At 38.4% G+C, this 20,225-nt stretch overlaps 1 protein-coding gene and 1 long non-coding RNA gene across 3 annotated transcripts; one reads left to right on the forward strand and one right to left on the reverse strand.

Moving 5' to 3' along the window:
- Nucleotides 1–1,434: 1,434 nt before the first annotated feature.
- On the reverse strand, nt 1,435–11,552 carry LOC112847059 (uncharacterized). The gene is made up of 4 exons (XR_003220372.1): nt 11,430–11,552; nt 8,035–8,138; nt 7,914–7,950; nt 1,435–2,748 (listed from the first exon to the last, which is right to left on the reverse strand). It is a non-coding gene; the product is annotated as an uncharacterized LOC112847059 (long non-coding RNA).
- On the forward strand, nt 10,974–20,090 carry bdh2 (3-hydroxybutyrate dehydrogenase, type 2). 2 transcript variants are annotated; one of them, XM_019359942.2, is made up of 10 exons: nt 10,974–11,093; nt 14,530–14,617; nt 15,483–15,561; nt 16,907–17,003; nt 18,380–18,488; nt 18,810–18,870; nt 19,022–19,135; nt 19,495–19,553; nt 19,711–19,803; nt 19,955–20,090. In XM_019359942.2, exons 2-10 carry the CDS (start codon nt 14,546–14,548, stop codon nt 20,006–20,008), a joined length of 738 nt encoding a protein of 245 aa, XP_019215487.1. In that variant the 5' UTR covers nt 10,974–11,093; nt 14,530–14,545; the 3' UTR covers nt 20,009–20,090. The 2 variants fall into 2 exon arrangements, with proteins under 2 accessions (XP_019215487.1, XP_005458791.1); XM_005458734.4 differs by having other exon boundaries at nt 10,976–11,093; nt 14,527–14,617.
- Nucleotides 20,091–20,225: the final 135 nt, after the last annotated feature.

Genomic DNA, 20,225 nt, shown 5'->3' on the forward strand with positions numbered 1-20,225 from the left:
TTACCAAAATTTTAATATATACAATATACAATAGGTTGATTTGATTTAATTTAACTTGAACAGTCCAGCATTACAAAATGACCACGTATAACCATTTTGCTGCCCTTCTGGCATGAAATATAGTTTAGTGTTTGGTCTCTCAGTTTAAGAGACCATTACATATTTATAGGATTTGGCTTGACAGCAGGGTGTGCGGGCATCTGCAGAATGCAGCAGAGACTAAAGAGAACTTTGCAAGATAAAACTAAGACATTGCAGCACAAGTAAGACACATCTCAGGATATACTGTGAACCCCTGCTGCACATGACTCCTCACAGCGCAGAAGTACAAACCTTCTTTTACTTGAACCCCACACTATAAGTTCCTACTTTGTGCTTCCTACACCATAGTGCAGAAAGGTAGCAAACAGTTTATTTTATTACATATTTTATTCTCAATCAAAATGCGCACTGATATCAGTCTAATCTTTACATGTCTAAATAGATTTCCTCTACATGCCTGTTAGTCAGGTTTAATCATTTCATTCAGTTACAGGAAAAAAGACACCCTGCCTTCCTCCATCACACTCTGCTTGCCTGTGAAAGGATCAAAGGTCTTCTCAGGTTTTCATCCTGTCAGCCATTTGTCCCCAAGCTTTACAGAAAATGACAAGACGAGTCCATTCAGTGAAAAACATTTTTTTTCCCTCAAGGTGCCATGAAATTGGCCCCATGTCAAAAAAAGTGCTGTTTGAATATTAAAACATGCTAACATTGTTGTAAAATATTGAATCACTTGCATGGTGTGCGTCACAATGAAATGACAAATATTCATAATTTTTTTTTCATTTCTAAATAAAAAAATTTGATGAAATTTTAAGTGTCCCAATGTACCTACAGCCGGCTGAGTTGTCGGCAGCCAATAGAAGTTAACAGGATGTGTGGAGAGAAGCTATGAATTGCTTATTGGTGGATAAAGCTGGATAAAGACACAGTTAAAAAGAGATGCTTGAAGGTAATCCTATATTGAAAGTCCAAAACATTCACAGGCTGTAAATTGAGCCAACGAGGCTGCAACATGAGTAAAAAAGTCAGCAAAATGTTTTAATCACTGCAAAATCATCAAAATAAAGGGGAACACTGACATTTTAGCACATTTTTTGTGCATTACTTATTCTAAAAATTCATAGTTGTATTGTTATAGCTCTGATACAAGATGATTTATTGTTCTTTGGGTGGAACGGTCCATTATGCTTTTGTTCCTTTTATTTTATTATGCTACCTTTGGATTACCTGCTGAGTTCCTTTTATGATGCAGCATAAATCTTCTCTTCGGAAAATTAAACTTTTTGCACTTTTTCACAGTTGCTAGAACACTTTTCTTTAAACCTTCCACCCACTGAAAACTCTAAACACAAGACTCAATTTTAAAACTACATTCAAAAAACCCCTGACTTTTGTTACAAAACCTTTATCTGTGCTCAAAAGCACACAGTGTTGTCTGACTAAGCACATAACCTGCTGTCCTACTTCCCTCTTTCATACAAGAAAAAGACACAAGGGTAGCTGGAGATCAGACAGCCAAGAAGTCATTTCCTGTTAAAAGAGAATTTAGACTTTTGTGTTTAATTCACGCTGTAGGTACATCATAATAGCAAACCTGTGAAACCCTGCGCTGTAATCTAGCTGTAACCTGACATGTGAAAAGGAAATGTACAAAGAAATGGAGGGACAAATAGGTTTGCCTCAGAAAAAACAAACAGAAAAAACAAACAAACAACCCCTCCCCCAAAAACAAAGAAAAAATGACCAAACATACTTTTTGTATCTGTCATGGCTGACAGTGAAATCTTTTCCTTCCTTATCTTTTCTGACTGTTTTCTCAATAGTTATGCATTTGACTAGGGTCAGTGTCACTACTGGTGAGGGAGTGCAACCTCCTCCATAGTCTGAAAAGCATGAAGGAGATTCCAGGAGACAGGTAGTTACTCTAGGAGAGTTAGACAGGGCCGTATAAGGTCCTTAACCCATCAGCAGAGCTGGTATCTGCTCCTTTGTGCAAGGATGAAACAGGATGAGCACTGCCAGAGTGTTACAAAACGACCTCCAGCTGGAGCTGGTGCAACTGTCTCCAACTAAACAAACAGAAACAGACTTCATGAGGGCCCAGCTTCCTCTAGCAGGCCTTGTGCTCACTGCCTAGCCCCATGGAGCCTGATTGGCATTTGATATAGAATACAAGAACTGGCAGTGTTTTTCACAGATGACAGCAGGTTCACCCTAAGCACGTGTGACAGAGGTACAAGGGTCTAGAGAAGCCATGTAGAACTTGATGCTCCCTGTAACATCATTCATCATGGTCAATTTCGTGGCGGGTCAGTGAAGGTCTGGGGAAGCATATCCGTGGAGGGGCGCACAGACCTCTACAGACTAGGCAACAGCACCCTGACTACCATTAGGTATCAGCATTAAATCCTTCGACCTGTTGTGAGACCCTGCGCTAGTGCAGTGGGTCCTGTGTTCCTGTTGCATGACAATGCCTGGCCTCGTGTTGTGAGAGTTTGCAAGCAGTTTCTGCATGATCTGGTAAATGATACCATTAACTGGCCCCCATGCTCATCTGACCTAAATTCAGTACAACACATTATCTTTTCATCCATTCGACACTGCCAGGTTGCACCTCAGACTGTCCAGGAGCTCAGTGATCCCCTGGTCCACATTCGGGAGGAGATCATCAAGAGCATGCCTCGATATTGTCAGTTTGATGATCTGTAAGACATGATCATAAATGTAAATATACAATAAAATTGCTGTTTGTTCTGTTACTTCGAAGGGATCGGTTTTGAGAAGGCAGAGCACATGGATATCTGTTTAAACATTTGAGAAAAACTGTAGTTACAATTTTAAAAAACACAAATCTGTACTTCATCTCTTCATCTAACTGGCTCTGGCCTCAAGACTCTGTCAGTGCCTCAAGCTTGATTCTCATCTACAACACAACATGAGAAGAATGGAAAGATGTCAGAATCCATCCTTGTATAGATGCTGCATCAGTTTGATCACAGGCCTTCTCTGTGCCTTTAATGAGGGGTATCTGGGTCACAAATAAAATCAAGTAAAAAGTAGAAGTAATAGAAATAAATTAAAGTGATGTTGTCTTCACTGAGATGAAAAGTGTGCTTTTCAAGATTGACCTGGGAAAGAAGGCAGCAGATGTTATAACAAATGAACATAAATGGACAAATTCAGATGGAGTTTATGATGTCCTTTGTGAAAACAACGTCCAGAACTCAAATTCTATGAAGGTAAAAGTCCCTCATATCAGGAAGCTGTATATGTCTTTAAATTCCAAGTTAGAAATGTAAAAATAGAAAATACTCTTGGATAATTTAACTGTTACCTGAACTCTTTGTACAAAACCTTATTAGACTCTCATTTTGTATCTGATTAGAAATAAAAAGGAACCTTGAGCTTCTGGTTCTATATTCAAGGTCAATGTGGCCTTACGGCATTATTTCTACCAAACCATAACAAATTTTTTTTATTCTGTTTTCTTCTGTTCAAGATAATCAAGAAGAGGTATCAGAGGGAAACATAAAATACAATGGTCCAGTCTTCTGTGTAATATCTAAATTTCCTGTTGGTCATTTATTCCCTCAGCTTCCATGGCAAAGAGTGTTCAACATTCTCATAGGGCACTAATTTGGTGTTGCACATTTGGTTTTAGTAATGCATCTTTATGTCTTATCTCTTTTGGGGAATTTAATTTAATAGGTTATTTTCACTTTGTCTTTTGCTTTCATTTCTCTGGCAGATAATGACTTTTTGCTGTAGTGTGATGGATCCATGTGCCACTAACTTGCGACGCACGCTTGAGACTTCTGACAGCAATTCAATTAGAAGTTGGCGATTATTATTAGTGGAACTTTGTAGCTTAAAGGCCCTTTCAAAGTGGAAATATATTGCTAATAAAATATAATTATCATTATGCTGTTTTTTTCCTGCATTGTATGACAGGTACGAGAACTAGACATGCGAGTAAAGCACATTGATTATTTTGGAAGGGTTCCTTGGAGACAGCAGAAAGGGAATCCTTGTTTCCCGAGCATGTGTGGAAAATGTTCATAAGGGAAAAAAAAGTCACTATGCTGTTATGAGGGTTTTTCATTTGCTATATTTTTGTGAGGGTAAACACATCCCTCAGCAAGAGGCAAAAACTACTTATTTAATGTCAGCTCAAATATCAATTTTTCAAGCTTAAATCATTTAAATGCTAATTTTATTATTAAATACAACACAATGCAGCCAGTATTGAACCCTCTCACTTGCCATGGCCAAATGGAGCAGAGTCTTCTATTTGGGCCTCTTCCTCAAAGTCCTGCAGGAAATATTGTGGACTGAGATCAAGACCATATAGTCAGATGGGTCTTGTGAGAAACAGTTGAAAAAAATGTACTGTTTGTAAAGTGCTCAACAAATGCAAACAGCTGTTCTAATTCTTTTTCTAACTGTTATGTGCAAATCTGTACACATAACAGTTTGCCAGACAAAAATCACAAATCTATAGTGAGTCCAGATGTTATGACAGACACAGATCTGCCAAAGCAGCTTTAACAAAATGAGACATGAACTCCATGAGACTTTTGCATTTTGTTAATTGGAGCTAAGGTGTTAGTAGCTCCGCCTTCAAATCCTCCTAATTATGAGCTGGAGACGTCCTGCATCAGCTTTGTTGCTCCCCGACACCTTGTCACTGGTATGACGCTGGTGTTTCTCCTGGAATCTCCTCCACAAAGAATTCTATGGACCCTTAACTGTGGGAGTCTGACAAGCTTTGTGATCATGGTCCATATCAAAGTCTCTAAGGCTTCCCTTTACCCCATCTCGATCTTAGCGTGCAACAATACTACAAGTTAATCAAAACATTTATTTTATCTGTGAGTGCCCATAGTGTTTTATCCTAACAAGTCAAGATTAGAGGATTTAGGTAATACCTCTCTGCTTACATGGTAGAGCTAGATAAGAAGATTATTTCCTTGTGCTTTAAAGCACATGGAGAGGGAAAGGCATGGCCATGACTGCATAAACTGCAGGTGCTGCCATGTCCAGCAGGCTTCAATATCGTCCCACAAACCTAAATTAATTTAATGGACTCAGTGAAAGCAAGCAGTCATTAAGGCAATACTATCAAGGCAGGGGCAACTAATTACCAGAAACATATTCTTAAAGACCCATTCTTCTTAGGAAAATATGAGAAGGAAAATGCGAACTGACTGTATTTAAAGATACACCACTTGTTTTGGTTAAATTATAGTTTGGCATGTTTTCTGTGTGCCTGCATGTCAGACATGCATGTTAGCTAAAGCTGTGGATATAAACATGAATAGTTTCTGTCTCTATGTGTTAGCCCTGTGAAAAGCTAACATCCTGTCCAGGGTGGACCGCTCTCCTCTCACACTATTTCAGGGATAAGTTCCTTGAAAGCAGGTGGTCTGATTGTAGTGGGATGGAAAAACAATAGCATTGAAGCCTACTATACAAATACTTATTTTTTGATCAGATTATATCAAAATTAGAAACAGAATCAAAAATTCTTACGCTCCACTTTCTACCCCCACTGCTTCAACTATATCTAAATTGTAAACTGAGGCCGCGTGCCATTTGTTTGGCAATACTACTGCCAGAAAAGAAATATAAGCAAACTTTACTCAGTGCTCTCATTCTGCAGCAATGATAGGATCCAACGTTGGTAGAGTGGAAATTGTTGTGATATTTTCCAGCAAATCCAAGGCAAACAGTTTCTGCACTCAGACCAAAGCTGTTACTATGTTTCCAGATAAGACACTGAGCTGCCATCCGTATTGCTTCTTATATAACCTGCTTTTTTTCTATAAAACCTTTTAAAAGTTGAGATCATCTAAAAACTAAAGTTTCACACTTTTATACGTGGAACAAACAAAAACAAACCTCCAAAGTAATAGTGAGGTTCTGCACTTATGCAGTCATAATTGTCATTGCAATATAATTGAGCTAATTATTAACATTAAAACATGAATGCTATGAAGATTTTAAAGTATGAATGCAATGTAGAGGTACACTCAGTTTCTCTGTGTCTATATTTGCACCTGATTTGCTTCCCGATATCTTAAAGCTTTTTTTTTTTAAATATTCCTCATTGTGTTGCTTAAAGAATGCTCTCTGTGACTTTCAGATAAGAAAGCTGGAAATCTACAATGTTATGCCGACTACATTGCAAGGCTATTTTTATATGTATCCTCCTGAAATATTACACCAGCAAAAATAAGCATGCAGCAGACAGAACCATGAAATCAACTGAAAACTGTTTCCGAGTATCTAATGAGTTATCTAGGCATCGCTTTGTGTCTGCAGCTTTTATTTATTTCCTTTCTGAAATCATTATTGCCTTTACATATGAGCTATGAAAGTAAGGCTGGAAATATGGAAATGAGAGCAGCTTAGTGACATTCAGCAGGAGTCTGGCCACTTAAGAATCAAGTGGGATTCATGCCCATGCTGTCTCATCAGCCTGCACATTTTGAGTTTATTTGGAAGAAGATCGTTTCCCACAGTCCAAATTAATACTATGCCATGGTAGGAATTTGCTTTTTTTTAATGGATTGTTTATTACTATCTACAGTGTGCATGTACCCTTCCAAATCCGAACTCATTTCCCTTTTCACAGTGCAACTGCTTTGTTTGCAAGCAAATCTCTTTTCAGACAGTTGCAGTGCAGATGGAAATATTTATGTTTTAGCATCTGCAGTCCTGTACTTCAGCCACAACAAATGTTACCTATCATTACTTGAGCTCTGGTCTATTATCAGACAGGGGACCTGAGACAGCTTATCAGTCCCCAGTCTCCAGTGAGGTGAGTTGCTATACAAACCTACACCCACAGCTGACTACTTTTCTTATGGTGGTATTGCACTGGACTTATAGTATACTGATAATATTATAGTAGACTATTACACTGTTAAAATTATCATATTTAATTAATATGTAAAAAAAAAAAAATGTGTTAAAAAGGTATAATTAACAACACAAAATGTGAACATTGTAGTCGTCAGAAAGGTTGTACTGGATTACATGGATGTATCACAAGAGGTAACTAGTATGGCAGACTATTTCTCCACCAGCTAGTTTGCACAGCTGATAAGAAAGGGAAGTATCAGCAGGTAGTCAGATTTCCAAAATCTCATGAAATACCTGGCAAATATCATTACAGCTGCTATTTTATTGTGTGTAGCTTTTTAACCAATAAGGTATTCATACCGACACTATTTTAACTCATCCATTTCAGGTTTCTATAATGCAAAATTTACAGAATATCACACAATATGGCATCTATTTTATTTTCCCTTGCTGCAGTTTCAGAAAAAAGTGGTTCACTGAAATATGGGTTAAGCTTCACTCTGTTGTTTGGCTGTATCAACTGATGATCTCTCTTGAGATGTAGACTGTTAAGTACTTTTGCTGTTGTGTAAAGGCTCAACAGGTATTGCTTATTTAGTTTAAACAACTAATGTAAATCTTACATAAGGTTTTGATAGGTTGGCTTGGATTAAATGGATAGTAGCCTTAAGGAGGAAAGTGCTATTAATTACTGATTTGAATCAGTAAGTAATTAAAGGTTCGCAACACGTCACATTTAATTTAGATTCTGTGCATGTGCATTGATTCTTATAGGAATACACCAGCCATGTAGTCCTTCACATAAGAGTCACAAACATTGATTTGAATCAGCTCAATAAAGGATGAGATATCCTGATTCTAGTCCCTATGGTTCCAGCTCCAGGAATCCTACATCTTCCAGTTTACAAAGTGTCTGTCAATAGACCTTTGTTCCTCAGTAAAAACCCTGGTTCTCAAAAGAGTACTAAATCAGTATTCCTCATTCAAGGTGCATGCAGTACCTTCAAAGAGCATCTGAAATCCTCTATCACCAAACCTCTGAAAAAAAAAAAAACACTTTCTGAAACCAACAAACTGAAAAAAGTGTCCAAACATATCATTAGTGTGCGCAACTGAACTCACATGCTGGGTTATCATTCGTCTCACAAAAGTCCTCCAGAGAAGACAGGTTACACCTGTTCCGAAAGCAGATCAAACACTTCCATGCCTTCTAAACCAGCCGGTAGCTGTGAAATAAAAGGATAACTTTCAACAGCACAAACTGCATGAACTTTAAGAAAATAACAACAGCAATAAAAAGCAAAAACTGCTGTATTTAGTTCCCAGTACTCATATAATGCAAAATATTAATATCAAATATGCCATTTAAAAGTAATAAAAGTTATACAAATAAAATAGCAATAAAAACATGACAATAATAAAACAAGAAGCTCATTTCAAAGCTAAGCAATAATATAGAAAATTCAGTTCAATTCGGTTTTACTTATATAGCACCAAATCACAATAGTTGCCTCAAGGCACTTTATATTGAGAGGTAAAGACCCTTACAGGGAAGACAGAATGAAAACCCCCCAAATCAGATGACCTCCTACAAGCAAGCGCTTCGGTGACAGTGGGAAGGAAAAAGACTCCCTTTTCATAGGAAGAAATCTCCAGCACAGCCTGGCTCAGAGGCCCCTCTCTGAGCCAGGCTGCCGTGACCGGTTGAAGCTAAGGGGAGCAAGACAGGACAAAGACGCTGTGGAAGAGAGCCAGAGCATCTTTAGCGTTAATCTTTGACTTTGGAACAACATCTCAAACTAGCACATATGTCTCATGAAAGTAATCAGTAAAATCTTAAATCAACTGGAAGAAGCCTGGATTAATGTGATATGGTGGCATGTGCTAAACTCAGTAACCAGTAAGAACCATACACTGCATTTTATAAATGTCACTGTCCACTCAACTGCCTCCTTTACTATCACTGGTCATTTGAGGCCTGCCAGGGTAGCTTGTTTTGAAGAAAGGTGTGAGATTTTCATATCTTGATGACTTTGTCGCCTCTGTCAGAGAGAAAGAGAGAGAGGGAGAGATGGTCTCTGAACTCTAAATGTCACTGAAAAACATCTTAAACGTACTATGAATGGTGGATACTGTAGACTGCTATGCTTTGTGGCTCAACATTAAGTGTAAGAAGAAAGTCCACAAATACCTAATGAATAATATGGCTTCAATTATTCTAAAATATAATGATAGTATCGCATAAACTGTGCAGATTTGGCACTGGTTTTACACCAAATGCAACCCTTCCATTTATCTAGGCTTGGGACCAGCACTATAGAGTCCCCTAGCTGGTGACCTGAGATCTTGTCTCAAACTGGGGATCTTTCACACTTAAATGTGTTAACCACCACACCACAGAGGCAAAACAAACAAACAAAAAATAACAACGTTTATTAGAGTTTGTAATGTATTACAATAAACTAGAAATCAGGTAACACAGTCTGGGTATATGGTTTAATTCCCCACATCCATGAGTAACCAGGGGCAGTTATATCATCTTGGAGCTGGCCCATTACTTAATCAATCTTTTCAAATTATTATTATGTTATTGATCAGTGTTTCTAAACAGTTTGGGAATTTCTATTATTGGAAATGATGAATCATAACTGTCTTCTGTTTATCAAAATTAAAACAGACAGTCTTAAATGAAAATAATGAGATGGAATACTAGTTTCAAATTAAACATTCAATCAATGAACCACTAAATTATAAATGTTATGCAGGAAAATGTATAAAGCAGTTTGTAAAAACATTAAAAAGAAATAAGAAGGTGGAGAACAATGACAGACTGTTTTCATATTCAGCTGAGATCCCAGAACTCAAAATGCAATATGTGTAACAGTGTGGTATCTTGAAAGAGCAAGAATGAACCAATAAAAATGAAAATTAGATTTGATTTAATAAATAATATGCTTCACTTGAGCGTAAAATAAAAATTTATTTATGACCCTGGAAATAGCAGCTGAGAAATCCGCCTCATCTTAAGGGTAGCGGTTATGTTCTTTGAGCTTTCAGTTATGCATGGTCTTTGTCAGGAGATGGACTTGCCACACTTCTGATGCCTTAATTACTAGAAAAACTGACATGAAAATTCCTGCTTTTATTATGTATGAAAGCTATGCTTTATAAAAATAATATGAACAAATACTTGCGAATGTCTGCATGAGGTTATTTTTTGTTTGGTCACATGTGAAAGTGCCCCCGAAACCTTATTATAATGTGAAAACCAACTTCTGTTTGAGGCAAATAGAAGATTTATTTATTTATTTTCTTATTTTACAAGAATAAATGTTTTTTTTCCCCAAATGTCTCATTTGAATTACAATCTTAATATTCTTAAAATGCCAACACATTTAGCCTACTTTTAAGCTCTTTAACCATTAACCCTTAGTGATAATGAACACTGAAAAGACCTGGCAAAGGAAGGGCAAAGGTCATTCTCCTTCCAAAGTCCTTCCAATTACAATTCAAGATGATTTACAAAGACAGCAAAATTTTCTAACTCATAAGGATGTTATATAATAACAACAACAGAGTATAAGGGCTAGATTAAGAAAAAAGACAGTTTAGAGTGATCTTTTTTTTTATTATTTTTGTTCACTTTGACAATAAACTTTAAATACTATTTGAAGATTAAACTCAAAATATAATTTCACCTTAAGGAGTATGTGGGTCATTATGCATTACATACTATTTATTTCAACTTTTGTTGTGAAATTTCATATTTATTCTCAAAATGAATAATTAAAAAATTATTTCTTATATTGCTTTTTTCTTGGTCCTTACAAATAAAATATTTGTATCAAATGTACATCCTTATACAAAGCTCGACTAAGTAAGGCTATATTAAATATTAGTAGCCGAAGGACACTCAAAAGAGAGCTGATTTTAACAATTTAAAAAGTTTGTACACAGCTTAATGTCTTTAACTTTTTAAAGGGTGAAAAAAAACCCGTCTGAAAGTAAAAAGCCTTGTTGGCGTGCTCCCTTGTTTTCTAGTCTTCTCAAATTGCAACCTGTCCCTTCCTGTGAACTTCCTGGTCTCGAACCAACAGGAGTTCTAGCTGCGTGTCACGTGTCCAGCCTCGCTGAACTTTGACGTTGAGTGCGTCGTGTCGGAGTCGGAGCTGAGCAGAGAGGTGAGTTTCTAAAATCACTTTAGGTTAGCTAACAGTCCAGCCTATAAATAGCATCTGTACATGCTCATCAGTTAAAGTCGTTACAGTGTGTTTGACCACGCTGGAGCAGCTGATGCAAGTAAAGTTTGTGTAGGTTACACACTTTTGAAAAAAATCCGTTATGCAACAATAGGGATCAATGACATTTCTGCAGTTACAGGTTAACATGCTTCAAAAGCGATTACAGTCCAATGCTACTTTGAATTGTTATGTTTGGACTGTATGTAGAGTTTTGTTTTGTTTTTTTTACCAACTATATCTACTTAGAAGACAGGAGATTCTAGCAATACCACGTACCTGAAAAAAGGGCAGGAATAGCAGGAATAGTAGGTAGAGTCGTCGCCCCATGATCGGAATGTTGGGGGTTCGAATCCACTGAACGGCTGCCCTGAGGTACCCCTGAGCAAGGTACCGTCCCTACACACTGCTCCCGTCCCTACAAACTGCTCCCCGGGCGCCTGCATAGTGGCTGCCCACTGCTTCACTGAGTGAATGGGTCAAATGCAGAGAAAAACAAGTAATTTCCCCATGGGGATCAATAAAGTGCACATCATTATTATTATTATTACCTTCTTAATGTTATCTCAGTTTAAAATTAAATAGAATAGAATAGCTCTTAATTGTCATTGTACACGTACAACGGAATTATGGAAATTATGGTTTCTTGTAATACCTGTCTGCACATCCTTAGATACACTGCAAATTCACCATAGTTTTACTGGTGCCACTTTTTCTTCTTTGTCTGAGATGGCCACAGTTGCTGAAAATCCGCACTGTTTCTAAGACTAATGAACTGAGAACAGACACAAGCAGTAAAGCTTAAAATGTCATTTCTCTTTTGAGTCACATTGTGTTTCATTATCTCATGTGAGGATTTACACGTGACTTAATACCTAATGAGCAACAGCAGACTGATAGGTAAGTTAAAGTTTTACAATTTGCTCTTCTTGCTCATTTTAAGACAATGCAGAAGTGCAAAATGTGGAAATCCTGCACTGAATGGTTGAAATCTCGATTCAAATGGTAAACTGGCCCAATGACAGGATGGTCCACCAGTGCCCAGCAGCCCACATGGCATGGTGTGCCATTTTGTGGTTATTTAAAAGAAGAAAGCATTTTTTTTCCTACCAGAGTTGTGTGAAGTGTTTTTGTATAGCTTCACCAAGGCCATGGACATTTGAAATGGTTCACACCTCATTTGCCTGTGGCAATGGTAATAGCTCAGTAATACTCTTAGTAGTTTCTAAATTTTTAAACTTCTCCTGGAAAAACTGATAAAACTTAGGAGTCTCCAGAACTGTTAGGCCCCAACATAGACTGTGTCAGTGTTTGATATAAACCCGTTACCACTCGCAAGAGAGGGAGCGCCATGTCTTTATGACTTAAATATAAATGAAGAATTCTTTGGCAAGTGCTAGCTAGGATTGGATCCATCCTTACAGGCACTGTAGGAACTGTTAATTAGCTCTGCAGGGCCTACAATGCTTAATCCTTGGCCACAAGACTGGTGTGCATCATTTCCCTCTTGTTGGCTTACTTTCAGGGCCTGCTGCAGAATTTGGCTTCTGCTGGCCTGAATTATAAATCTGGAGGACAAGAGTACATGCCCAGGCTTGGGGATAGTCAGTGGCCTCCATGATTCAGGCACACAACCAGGTCTGGCTGTCAGGTCTAGTTTGTCAGACCAGGACTGCATAGTTGTTCTGGCAGCTTCTATAGACCCTTAAGCCTTGTTTTTGGTCAGGGTTTGGTTGTGTTTTGTATCAACTGCAACATGACCAGAGCCCATTTACCTACCAGACTCACCTATGTCTGCTTTTGATCTATAGATGTTGCTATTGAGGATTATTTTATATTATTGTTCTCCTTTTGTTAATACAAAAGCAGAAGAAGTCCAAACAGTAAACAAAGCTATTACAGAGTTTTCCTCAGAACAGTTTACTATTTTCAAGTTGTTATGCCCTGTGTAAAACCTGGGCATCTCTGAGCTCTGAACTGCTTGCAAACTTGTGTATTCAACAATGACCATCTCATCCACGCCAGGTTACAAAAAAACAAGGCCTGCACGAAAAGTTGAAACAAAAGTAAAGAGGGGAACATGTACCAAGAGTTGTGACGTCAATTTTGGCGCACGTTGCCATTCTTAAGGGCGACAAAAGCGAGTGAAGACCAGGTGTCAGTATACTCATTGAGGGACATGCAGTACTGTGCTGAAGGTTGAGATAGGGTCAGAGAACGTTTTCAAACCAGGCCTTCCCAAGTAGGGACGTCCTGAACTCTGTTCAGACAATTTTCTTAGGAGTCACAATTATAGAGAACAAGCAATTCCTTGTCTGCTACGAGGTTTCTGTACAGGCCCAAGCTTTGTTCAAACACCTTTTGGCCTCATGGGTGATCCGGGCCATTTAACTTTGGTTATAGCAACACTGGAGTGCCTCCCCTAAGGCAGGTGGAGGCCCCCTTCACTAAAGAGATTGCTAGCTTGTTGACCAATGGAATAGAACTGATGGTTATGTGGAGAAACATGCTCACTAAGCTAGGTTGGCCTAATCTGCAAAAATAGGAGAATGGGCCTGTGGACACACATTGATGTGAACTTTGACTGGTGGTTATACTCTCTCATAAACAGCTCACTCTTAGAGAGTAAGACCCAATGGGGGTGTATAGAAACATGTGACAGATGTGATTACTGTATGTTATTCTATATCTTTAAGTCCTTGACTGAGAAACTGCCTGGGCTGTGTCATGTCATATTTGGCCTAATTACTAACTTTCACTGCAAGTCCCATACATCTGTACTGATCTTGTCCGATTTGTTGGGTGACATTATTGTAAATAAGGACCAGCACTCGGTGAACTGAATTTAAGCTGGTACCTGAGTAAGACAGACTCACTGATAAAGCACATTTGTTAATAGGGCCTTTTTACCACAAGCTACAATCATTTTGAGCCAAGTAATAAAGTGTACATTAATATTTATAATGCCTGACTTTGTCACTATTAGTGACTGAATGCTGTAAACCTAACACTACAGAAAGCTTCTAATGAATTCAAATCATCTTCATAAGTGGTTTTGTGAGGTCACTTAAGAGTTCTCTCTTAGCTGTAGGCCATCAAATGCTGCAGTTTACTGAAAGACCATTTTGCCAAGAAAGCCTGTCAATGATTGCACAGTTATATAACCAAATTACGAATTGCACCACACTTTTCAGAGATTAGCAGTGAATGTATGTCTTTGCATGTCAGGACTACTGAAAACCCAAGAATTAAAGTGTAGAAATTTGTACATTTGTGTAAAAAACATGCTCGATATACCTTTTTTAATTAAGACTGAAAGCATTTATCTAAATAAATGTGTTGTTCTACTCCAATCTTTTGTTTGTTTTGTTCACAGCAGCAGTGAAAGGTAAACTATGGGCCGCCTGTATGGGAAAGTGATTGTTCTGTCTGCCGCTGCTCAGGGGATTGGACGTGCTGCAGCAATCGTAAAAACATTTAATATCTTCTTCTTAATATCTCACTGATTTAGTGGCTTCTAAATCACAGAAGAAAATGTTTATTTAGTGGTTAAATATTGCACTTGTTCAGTGCTCTTTACATTTTGATAAGCATTAAATATTAATTAACTATTATACAGTATACTGCCTAGAGTAACTTCTCCTAATGTATTTTAAAACATGTTTCTTTAAAACTTCCTTAAGTGCAGAAACACACAGCGTGTCACCTAATGTGCCATAAATGACTGCTGTAATAGTGATTCCTGAGTTAATGGAAGCAAAGGTTCAGGACCGTTCTTTAGGGATATTCTTGCCAAAGAGATAACGACACACTTGAAAATCTCACACACTTGATTGGACCATCGCTACATTTGTGCCCTCCAAGTGATCTTAAAGTGTGCAACGGTGCCTTGTATTACAGTGAACTGGGTTTTTATTGGAGGAATTCAACCTTAAAGTTAAAAGATGCAAATGGTATAAGGGGTCTTTTAAGAAAATCCATTTGCACTTTAAAAACCTGCCTTATTGATGGGAAGTTGAATGGATTTCAGAAGAGTTGTGGAACTGTGGATGGATATTGACAGTCTGCTTTCAGATGCTTGATAATGAGATATTGATTGGTATTGATGATCTGAATTATTCCCTGTAGTTGGAGCGCCTCTGTCTATTCGTATGGCAATTTAGATTCTTGCTCAGTTGTGTCTGCGGCTCGGTGTCCTTGCCTTTTCAGTTTTGTGTCATAACCAATCATTATAATTGCAGATATTTTCCTTAAATTTTATAGCACAGCATGTAGAACACTGGGGAACCACTTGGAACTGAACACTGATTTTTATTTTTTTTTTAACTGTAGGCATGTGCTAAGGAGGGAGCTCGGGTCACAGCCACAGACATAAATGGAGAAAAGCTGAAGGAGCTGGATGGTATTCAAGGCAAGTTTCATCTCTGCTGATCTATGGCTGCCATCTTCTGGCTATTTGAGGCATTGCAAAAGGGATGCCAGTTTACTCCTATCCCTTCATTCAAGTTCTTTCACAACTTAATTATTCGATGCAAACTTTTAAAACTTTGATTACTTTGAAATAGCTTGTACTTAGAGATAGGGTGGGAAGTTCAGTTATTTAAGAGGGGCTTAGATTAAAACCGCTGTTTCTCCACATCGAAAGGAGCCAGTTGAGATGGTTCGGGCATCTCACAAGGATGCCTCCTGGGTACACCGTGAGGGAGGTTTTCTAGGGATTGTCTGACTGAGAGGAGGTTTTAGCATATAAAGCCTAGGACAGGGGTGGGCAACTCCAGGCCTCGAGGGCCGGTGTCCCTGCAGGTTTTAGATGTGTCCTTGATCCAACACAGCTGATTTAAATGGCTAAATTAGCTCCTCAACATGTCCTGAAGTTCTCCAGAGGCCTGGTAACGAACTAATCATGTGATTCAGGTGTGTTGACCCAAGGTGAGATCTAAAACCTGCAGGACACCGGCCCTCGAGGCCTGGAATTGCCCACCCCTGGCCTAGGACCTAGGTTCTCTGCTTAGGTTGCTGCCGCCCGCAGCCCGGTGCCAGATAAGTGGAAGAAGCAATGCATGCATTCAATTTCTCTCATTCGGGCCAAAGCAGCTAATTAGTATAAATGCATAACACCTGTGCTTTCACCAGAGAAGTTGTTTTTTTTCTACAAGAGCCATTTAACTTATCTCTATTAGAGAAATTTAAATTACGCTGTAGTAATTTTAAAAAGAAAAAAAACAAACAGATTATCTCATTTCTTGTGTGCATATCATATATTAGTTTAAAAAGGCTTTATAGGGGTTTTAATTGTCTTTTCTTCAAGACTGTGAGAAGAGGACCATATCTCTATTTATTCTGGTCTCTGCAGCAAATGGGTTTGAATAAATAGGAGATGAGCAACATTCTTCTTCTCTGATATCACGCCTGAGCACTTCACCCTCCTAACTAGCTTTCTGCAGAGCCATTGAGCAGTCAGCAGGAAAAGATGTATGTTGAAGAAGATAGCAGCCAGGAGTGCATGATTGTGTGGCAGCGTGACTGTGTGGCAGTGTGATGGCAGCAAACACAAATTTATTTAAAATGGTTTTTTTTCTTGTTTCGTAAAGCTTTAGGGGGGGACCATTGTTTTGCTGTGTAACTGTGAAAATGATTGATAAGTGAAGCTGCAATATCTTGAATTACTTCATGCACTAAAGTAAAGTCAGCTGTTATAAAGATGAAAGCAGTGCAAGTATGATCTGAACTGTCCTTGTTTTTGTTTTCGTTGTCAGGGATCAGGACCAAAGTGGTGGACGTGACCAAGAAGGACCAAGTAGAAGCCCTGGCCAAGGAACATGACCATGTAGATGTTCTGTTCAACATTGCTGGGTACTTTTTAAATTTGTTTTTATTTCTCTGATTTACTGAAGAAACAAAAACCTTACATAATTCTTGGAAAAACAAAACAAAATGTATGGTATTTAGAAGTTCCACATCAAGTAACCTTTTTAAAACAAAGTTGTAATTTGCACCATATTTGAAAGTAAATTTCTGTGAGTTATTGTTGACAACGGATTAAAGTAGAAAACTGAAAAAAATTATGTCAAAACCAGAATTCCTAAATCTCATATGCCAGCAGTCACTATGCATTTTACTTTGAGTTAACGTTTATTTGAAACTATTTCTTTTTAACCAAGAGGAAATCAGGAGAGACTGAGAAGTATGTGAGGGTGGTGCAGGACAGTGGTAAGGTGTGCAGTAGGAGTGGCAGATGGGTTCAGGGTAGGGGTGGGATTACATCAGGGATCAGCTCTGACCCCCTTCGGGTTTGCAGTAGTGATGGACAGGATGACAGATGAGGTCAGGCAGGAGACTCTGTGAACTATGATGTTTTAAAGACAGAATACGTGTGTGAATGAGATGGACACAGGTCAAAAGGTGAACATGCAAGAAGGAGAGGTAGTGGAGGTAGATCAGTTTAAATACCTGCGTTCAGCTGTCAAAAGCAATGGACAGTGCACAAGAGAGGTGAAGAACAGAGTGCAGGCAGCATGGAGTGGCTGGAGACAAGTGTCAGGGGTAATTTGTGACAGAAGGATAGCAGCAAGAGTGAAAGGTTGAAAAGATGGTAATAAAGATGCTCAGATTTTTGTTTTGAGTGACCAGGATGGGCAAGATTAGAACTGAGTACATCAGAGGGACAGTTCAGGTTGAATGGTTTGGAGACAGAGTTAGAAAGTCTAGGCTGAGATGGTTTGGAGATGTGCAGAGGAGGGACAGTGGACAGAGGATGTTGAAGATAGGGCTGCCAGCAAGGAGGAAAAGACACAGATGAGGTTCTCGGATGTAGTGAAGGAGGACATGCAGTGTTGGTGTGACATAGGTGGAAGCTAGGAATAAGATGATCGGGTGGATGATCTGCTGTGGTGACACCAAAAGGGAGCAGCCAAAAGAAGAAGAAAAAAGATAAAATAATTTAAGTTACACTTTTCTAATTCACTCATCTGTCTCCTACTTACTACTTAATTACATTTCCAAAACCCCATAACATACATACATAACCCCCTCTCTCCTTTTCTCAATTTTATTAACAGGTTTCTTCTACATTATCACCTTTGAGTTTTATCTTGTAATGGCAGTAATTTACCATTCTGTTTTTGACTATAGTTATTAGGTACAGATATTGTCACTTGTATCTCACTGTTTGTCCAAATATCATCTAATACTGTCTAAAGTTATTAGATGACACAAGTGCTCATATACAGATTTGTGCATCATGGCACCATCTTGGATTGTGAAGAGGACGACTGGGACTTTACAATGAACGTGAATGTGCGGAGCATGTACCTGATGAGCAAGGCTTTCTTGCCTAAGGTGACTTTTGCCCACTTCACCCAACCCTTAACACCATTTATCCTGTGAATGTAATAGGTGCTGCTGATAATAGTGTGACATATGCCTTTAATTTTGTTCTCATACGTTATTGGATTAGCTGCATTAACTGTACTGCTGCGAACCCGTGACATGATGGGTGGTGACTGCCCAGCTACTAATCCTGCTTTAGCTGCAAACTAACCAAACTGCCTAATAGGGCACCTTTAGCACAGATCTTGTCACTTTTCATTACTTTGTTTCAGTAATTTTAATCTAAATTCAACCAATACCACTCTGTTAATATGCTGTTTGTCATTCTAGATGTTGGCAAAGAAGTCGGGAAACATTATTAACATGGCATCCGTTGCATCAAGCATAAAAGGTAAATGATCTTCCTCAGATCTTTTTTATTGCAGTTGCTTGTGGAAACTATTCCTAATTAAAGGGACACTATGTCTTTGAAGTATGGCCAAGTCTTTGCAATCCTCTTATCTCAGCCGTGTGTGAGTGACAGATGTGTTTCCTCAACACAGGCGTTGTTAACCGGTGTGTCTATAGTACCTCCAAGGCTGCTGTGATTGGACTCACCAAATCCATAGCTGCGGATTTCATTGAGCAAGGGATTCGCTGTAACTGTGTTTGTCCTGGTAAGGTTAGAACACAGTGCAACATATCACCATGTCACCATGTGTTTTTAGCCTTCCTCAGTAGTATTCAATGTATACTGTAAACATCCTTGAAATTAAACTAAATTGATGGGTTTTTTTTTTTTAGCTGAAGGTTGTTTCATGTTAGGGCACGCTGGCTTCAGAGCCAGTCTAAATAGATGCTGTGTATACTGAGGTGTATTTTGAGTATTTATATACATCAGATCCAAATCCAACCCAATCATATGTAATACCTAGTAATAGAAAAAATGTTAATTTAGCCAAAGACCATCATTTCTTAGCTAACTCTTGTCTTTTAATATCATTTCATTAGGCTTGCCCTCTTTTTATTACTATAGGGACTGTTGATACTCCATCACTGAGGGGTAGGATCCAGGCTCAACCTGACCCAGAACAGGTATTGCAGGCTTTGACGTACATTTTTTCCAGAGCTGACAGTAATGCCTGCGTGATTCACTTACCGTGTGTTATATGTTATCTTGATTTACACAAGATTAAATAATGATGACTGGATGGTGAAGATAATGAATGATCCAATTGTAACTCCTTTACAGGCTTATAAAGACTTTATGGCAAGACAGAAAACTGGCAGGATGTGCACAGCCGAAGAGGTTGCATACCTGTGTGTATACCTGGCCTCAGATGAGGTGAGTCCTTGCACAGACATAATTCAGGAGGTATAATGAGATATGTATAGAGTGCAGGTACAGCAGGAATACACATGCCTAAAGGAAGCTATAGATATTTTGTCAGTAAAGTAAGTTACCAGTGGTTTTATACTGTCTGGGCCCTCCACAGTCAGCCTATGTGACTGGGACAGAGCACATCATCGATGGAGGTTGGAGACTGTGAGGAAGCTGGAAGGAGCGCATCATTACAGAAGTGGAAACCAAACCTTGAATTCAAATAAAATTTTCACAAATTGATGTTTTTATTATTATAAAAATAAGAAAGAAACATCAATAATGTTGCAATAATGTTGCAAATTTTATGGGAGGTGTCTTATTTTGCGATCGAAACCTATGCTGTAAATTGATTTGTCATCCTAAATTCTTGTAATAAATAATTA

The sequence above is a fragment of the Oreochromis niloticus genome, linkage group LG6 (genome assembly GCF_001858045.2).
Source record: "Oreochromis niloticus isolate F11D_XX linkage group LG6, O_niloticus_UMD_NMBU, whole genome shotgun sequence".
Classification (NCBI taxonomy): domain Eukaryota; kingdom Metazoa; phylum Chordata; class Actinopteri; order Cichliformes; family Cichlidae; genus Oreochromis; species Oreochromis niloticus.